General features: G+C 38.2%; 1 protein-coding gene across 1 annotated transcript; it reads left to right on the plus strand.

Annotated features, from left to right (window-relative positions):
- Positions 1 to 1,032: 1,032 nt before the first annotated feature.
- On the plus strand, positions 1,033 to 2,797 carry LOC149179457 (xyloglucan endotransglucosylase protein 6-like). Its single transcript, XM_089420666.1, has 4 exons — positions 1,033 to 1,331; positions 1,442 to 1,542; positions 1,651 to 1,844; positions 1,952 to 2,797. Exons 1-4 carry the CDS (start codon positions 1,151 to 1,153, stop codon positions 2,322 to 2,324), a joined length of 849 nt encoding a protein of 282 aa, XP_089276792.1. The 5' UTR covers positions 1,033 to 1,150; the 3' UTR covers positions 2,325 to 2,797.
- Positions 2,798 to 6,130: the final 3,333 nt, after the last annotated feature.

A 6,130-nucleotide genomic window follows, 5' to 3' on the forward strand; every position in this document is an offset into this window, starting at 1 on the left:
CCAACTATATATATTATATTTATGATTGAGATGTGAAAAATAATTGTCTTTAATTTAAACTTTCTTGGTAAATGAAATTACTTTACCGTCATTTTTAACATAAAAAAAATGTTATTTAAAAATATTAAATATAAATATCGCTGGCTATCTATATATTTAGATGCTATTGATCTGTAGCCCATCACGTCAGTAAATGGCTCCCTGGAAATAGAGTCTATGAAATGACTCCGAGCTTTCTATTCTAAAAAGATGTATTTTTGGCGGGCAAAAATATTATAATCCAACCGGCAGCGAAAATTATTCTTATTATTATTAATCTATGGCAACTTGCAAGCAGAATTTTGGAAGAACAGGGCGTCACGGTCCGTATTATATTAAAAAATAAGAGTATGTGATTAAGATAGAGCCACCTTTCCATTCCCTTGGGCAATTGAAAGTGAAGGGTCCATCATCAGCTGCCATTAATCCAGCTGTTCATGACGTGGGCACGCTCTATTTGGCACCTGTGAATTTAATTTAACCGGTGAGTGTAATATTTACTATTCTTTTAACAAAAATCCTGTGAAACATTTGTTTTTTATCAGATCGTGTTTTAATCTTCAATCTGATCGTATTTTTTGGGTTTCAGATCCCATCCCAACCAATGATACTGCTGTCCTATCAATGTTCAAGTCAATGTAACGTGAGAACTTGAACTTGCGTGATGCTTCTGCATGGGAATTTGGATCAATTGAATGTATGGATAAACATTTGTTCATGCTTCCAGCTGCAAAGGAGGTATGCCTCACCATAAATTACCGGGTAGTTGCTGATCGACCACGGAAGTGATTTGAGAGAGATTAAACCACGGGTCTCGGTATTAAATTTTCATAAAATTGAAAACGATGTTCAATTATTTTCTGAATAATCTGTCGACAGCCTGGCAAATGTTATTTAAATGCTTTAGATGACAGGCATATATTATTGAAATGTTTAGATGAAAAGTATTGGAATCTGGGACTGCCGAGAAGTGGAGCCAGCCGCCGGATTCGTCACAAGAGCCGTAACCCATCTAAGCTGCCGGGCCTATAAATTCTCTCCCTCTAGCTATTTCTTCATCTTCATCCTTATTTGAACTTTCTTACGTTCAAAGGAAGAGTCGAGAAGGGGAATGGCGGGTTGCGAAGGAGGGCGTATCTGCATATACTGGTGGGTTATTATTGTGATGCTGTGCAGCCTGGTAGTGGGCTCTCAATGTGCAGCCTTCAACGATCTCTTCTACGCCAGTTGGGCTGCTGACCATGTTATGTCCCAGGGCAATTTGCTCCAGCTCAAGCTCGATCACACTTCTGGTACTATCTATTTATTCTATTTTTCTTCCTAATTTATCTACCTCTGCCTCTGCTTCTGCTGCTCATATAATTCTGTCTCAATAATATCATATGAGTTGTGTGATTTGCAGGAGCAGGATTTGCTTCGAAGAGCACATACTTGTTCGGAAAAGTGAATGTTCAGATCAAGCTGGTTCCTGGCGACTCTGCTGGCACCGTTACTGCTTTCTATGTAAATACCATTTCCCTAGCAATTAATACACTTGTTGTAATTCTGTGAATGAATTGTTTGAACTTGCAATAATTTAATACTTTCTTGTACTACTTGGCGATATTGCAGATGTCTTCGCAAGGTGATCAACATGACGAATTCGACTTTGAATTCTTGGGGAACACTTCAGGAGAACCGTACGTTGTGCAGACGAATGTTTATTCAAATGGGGTTGGCAACAGAGAGCAGCGTATTTATCTGTGGTTCGATCCAACTGCGAATTTCCATTCCTACTCCTTTCTCTGGAATCGCCACCAATCTGTGTAAGTATATACTATAATCACCACGCCCACTCAATTCAATTTATGAATTACAGTATTTGAGGAACAATTCGTTTCGTTTTGTGTGATTGTTTGATGGATGGAAGCAGTTTCTTTGTGGACGATGTGCCTATTCGGGTGTTTTCCAACAATGAGAAAAGAGGAGTCCCATTTCCTCAAACCCGCCCTATGGGCGTATTCTCTTCAATATGGAACGCAGATGACTGGGCTACTCAAGGTGGCCGCGTAAAGACCGATTGGAGCCACGCTCCTTTTATTTCCACATACACAAGTTTCAACATCGATGCTTGCAAATACAGCCCTGGCAGCTCATGTACTTCGTGGTGGGATCAGCCCGCCTACGCCTCACTTACCGCAAAGCAGAGCATGCAACTCAAGTGGGTACACGACAAATACATGATTTACGATTACTGCAAAGATTCAGTTAGATTTGGTACACCTCCAGCAGAGTGTACTGCATGATGTGGGCTCTTTTAACTTAACTTTCTACCGATTCCATGATCTTATTCACAAATATTTGTTCCACTTGTATTAGTTTTAGTAGAGCCCTGTGCATTCCTGATAGCTTGGATGGTGGAATCTCTTTATATGGATATAATAACCGTTAACTATGGTAGTTAGTTCATCTGATCACGCCAAAGTTTATGTTTTGGTGGCTCAGCAGAAGTACATAAGTTTATGTTTTGGTGGCTCAGCAGAAGTACATATAAAGTGTAGGATTTGGGAACGAGAAGAGAGCGTCTCCGTCTCTCCTCGGCCTGCGCATGCAGTGACATTGAGAAGTGCAGGATATTCTCCAAATCCGGAGATACGTCGTTGGTTTGTAAATGGCCACATGTCTTGGCTTTGAATTGTATAGAAGACTTTGGAACAGAATATTGAATAATAATATGAGCATATAGGCCCTTGTCATACCGAAGGCTGTTTAATTAAAATATGGGTACGTTGTATTGTTAATGCGTGTTTAGTTCGAGTGGTTGATTTGCCATCTCATCTATCTAGGTTTAAGTTTTCAGAGACGTGAGACGTGTAGCCTGTTATAGTATGGTGGGAAGTGGGAAAGACGTGTGGCCTGTCATAGTATGGTCAGAGAGATAGGCGTCCATTAAAAGAGATCTGAATTCTTGATATATATGGCTAGCGAAATAGACGTCCATTAAAAGAGAAATGAATTCCTGGTATATGTGATTTGAACTGTTACAATGTTATAAATTTACAAAGAAATGGTGTCTTCGCTGACTTTTAATTTGCAAGGATAACATAAGTGGTCCAAAATATCATGTAAACGGCTCGCTGACTTTTAAGGTGCAAACATAATATAAGTGGTCCAAAATATCATACGGAAAAGAAGCGCGCAAAAGAATATATTTTACTCTATATTGTTTTTTAAAATTAATTAATATTTTTAAAATTAATCAAGAAAATTGCTGATAGATAAAATCTATTTACAGGATATAAAGTCAATTTTTTGAATTAATTATAACTTTTAAACTTGTATATAAAGTTGAAAATGACACATTTAGATTAATTCAAAAATTTTAATTAAATAAATATATATATATATATATATATTTTTGATATAGACGATTTTTCTATAAATAATCTATTATTAAACATAAAAATAAAAAATAATAAAAATATATATATATATATATATATATATATATATATATATTTTAAATATTGAATATTTATTTATTCAAAAAAATATTGAAACTAAAAAAATTATAATATATTTATCGATTAATAAAAAGAAATATCAATATATAAATATAAATATATATATATTTATTTATAAATAAAAAAGATTAGCTTTTTTAAGAAGTGACCCAAAAAAACATGAATCATATGTTTGAAAGTGATGGCACGAAGAAAGATAATGAATGGCCTCATAAATTATATATTTAAAAGATCATTCTTGGTTTAGATGAAAAAGTAGTTATTTAATTGATGGTGGGTTTTGGAATAACCACAAATAACCAATCAAAGTTCTTAGCCCTGTGGAAGGGATTGGAACTAGTTAATGGAAAAAAAATCTCCAAGATCATTGTTTTTAGTGATTCTATATTAGCCATTTCCGAGTTCACCAAAGTCAAGAAGGTTATTTTCTCTAACTCCTTAACTAAAGAATTTAAGCTTCAATATCTTAATTTGAGTAGGTGGAATTTTACCATATTTATAGACATTAAATATGGTGGAAGGCGGGCTTGTAAAAAAAGGAGCAACTATGAACTAAGGTATATCATCGAGTTAAACCATAGATTGGGTCTTTCGTCAATTTCGTAAATGATAAGCTTATTATATTACAAAGGATTTTTCTTCTACCTCAGGGCAGAGTGTGTTGACAGAATTAGAGAGATAAGGTAAGTGGACAATTGGAGTTGGTGGTCGGAGGGGAGCGAAGCCAGTGCCTGCATCGTGTCACTCTCATGATTTTTCTGCTTCCATGCGTCATTTTCAACCAATGCCGAGCTGCGACGAGTAACCTATCCTCAGCGCCATCTTTTACTCATCCTTGCGAGCGCCAGACACGTAATGCTTCATGCGGTAAGTGGGTATCAGGCTACACAAGCTTTTAACCTCTCTCTCTGCCTGTGTTACGCTTTTGGTCTGGCATTCTTGGTTTTTTCTCTGTTTTGCTCATGGTCTGAGCGGTGTACCCAGCATTATTCGCCACCTTTTCCTTTCGACTGCTAGCCTTTCATTATCTTTCACCACCTACAGTCTTCACTGGTTCCTGGGCATGCGCTGTGCATCTTCCCATCCGTTTATCTAGCTTTCCCCACCTCTTTCAATTCTGGTTCCTCGGCATGCGCTCTGTTTTTTTCCCCAGTGATTTCCTACAGAACTCTTTATCCATACAACCAGAAAGTTTTTTCCCCTTATTTTTTTTCGCTGGTTGGACGATGGAAGTTTGGTTTTCATGGACTGAACGTGCTGGGCGCTCTGGCTTCGTCTCCAGGTTAGTATAATCACAATCTCATCTCTAACTCTGCTGTTTTTTATGCGAAGTATATATCATCTCCGTTGTTACTTATTCAGTTTCCTGGAATTCATGGATGTTCATTCATATTAGTTTTGAAGTTTTAATCTGTTATTAATTCCAATGGACGCTGAATAGTGCCGAAAGCTCCACAGTCTTAGCTCTTCCTGCGTTTTTGGCCCAAGTGTAGTGTCCTCAGGATGATTAAATCCTTCTTCCACAAACTCAGGAATTTAATTGTCATCTACAAACCTTGCAATGATGTAAGGTTCAAGATAGGATACTGGTGGTGCATTGTCAAAGTTTACTGCTGCTGTTTACTGTGTGATGAACCTTCTGCGCAACCATAGAATTCCCCTCAGAGGTCCTGTTTTCAAATTCCGGTAAGCTTGGGGTTTTCCGGTGTCCAAAAGCTGGCCTGAGTCTACGTCATCAGTTTATTCAAATTCCACCAGACATTAAGGAGGATGTGAAATTGGCCTAATTCTCGGTACTTTGCCATACTTCCAAATCCTGAAACATATCTGTTTTGGGATTTTGGTAGGTATGGGCGATGCCTCTTAACTCATTTGCAGAAGCTTCTGCCATAATTTGTACTTCCTTTGATGTCCTTCGTCCTTTATTCTATCTTCATATGCTTTGACCATTTATATCCCCGCAGATATCCCTGACAATGATTGTTCTCGTTTTCTACTTCATATGTCCTTTTTCCTCTTCACCAAATGCTTCCCATTTATATCCCATAGGATGATCAGTAAATGTGGTAGATTAAGTCTGCCCCTTTGATCCGTTTCTCTGTCTCGGATCTTTCTGGAAATTTTCCTCATCCCGAGATTTCCTCCTTTGGCGGTGCATGGAAGGAGTCTACGACTCCATCGCATCGGAGGATCTTGTCAACGCTGCCGTGGAGGCTGAACACGCTTGGTCAGCTGCCACCCTGGCCACGATGGAGGAATTGGTTATCAAACCATCCACGTCAAAGGATATCCCCTCCAATATGGAAAAGGACCGTAAATACAACAAACAACATAAACCGGCCAAAATTTCCCATCCTCCGCAGGCTTTAAGAATTGACATAGCACAGCTTGACGAAAGAATTGATAATCTTCAGCACAAGGCCCTCATCGGGAAATGGCACTTCCCAGAAATGTCTGATAGCGACATGAGGAAATGGCTTGCTGACTTCTGGAAACCAGTTATTGGTTATGTACCGATAATTTCCAGTCTCATGAAAGACTGGTACTGCTTCAACTTCTTAGATGCCGCTGATGCAGAAGCCATCCAG

The sequence above is a fragment of the Pinus tabuliformis genome, chromosome 4_1, assembly GCF_031772625.1.
Source record: "Pinus tabuliformis cultivar Carrire ecotype Pingquan chromosome 4_1, CPIR1, whole genome shotgun sequence".
Lineage (NCBI taxonomy): Eukaryota > Viridiplantae > Streptophyta > Pinopsida > Pinales > Pinaceae > Pinus > Pinus tabuliformis.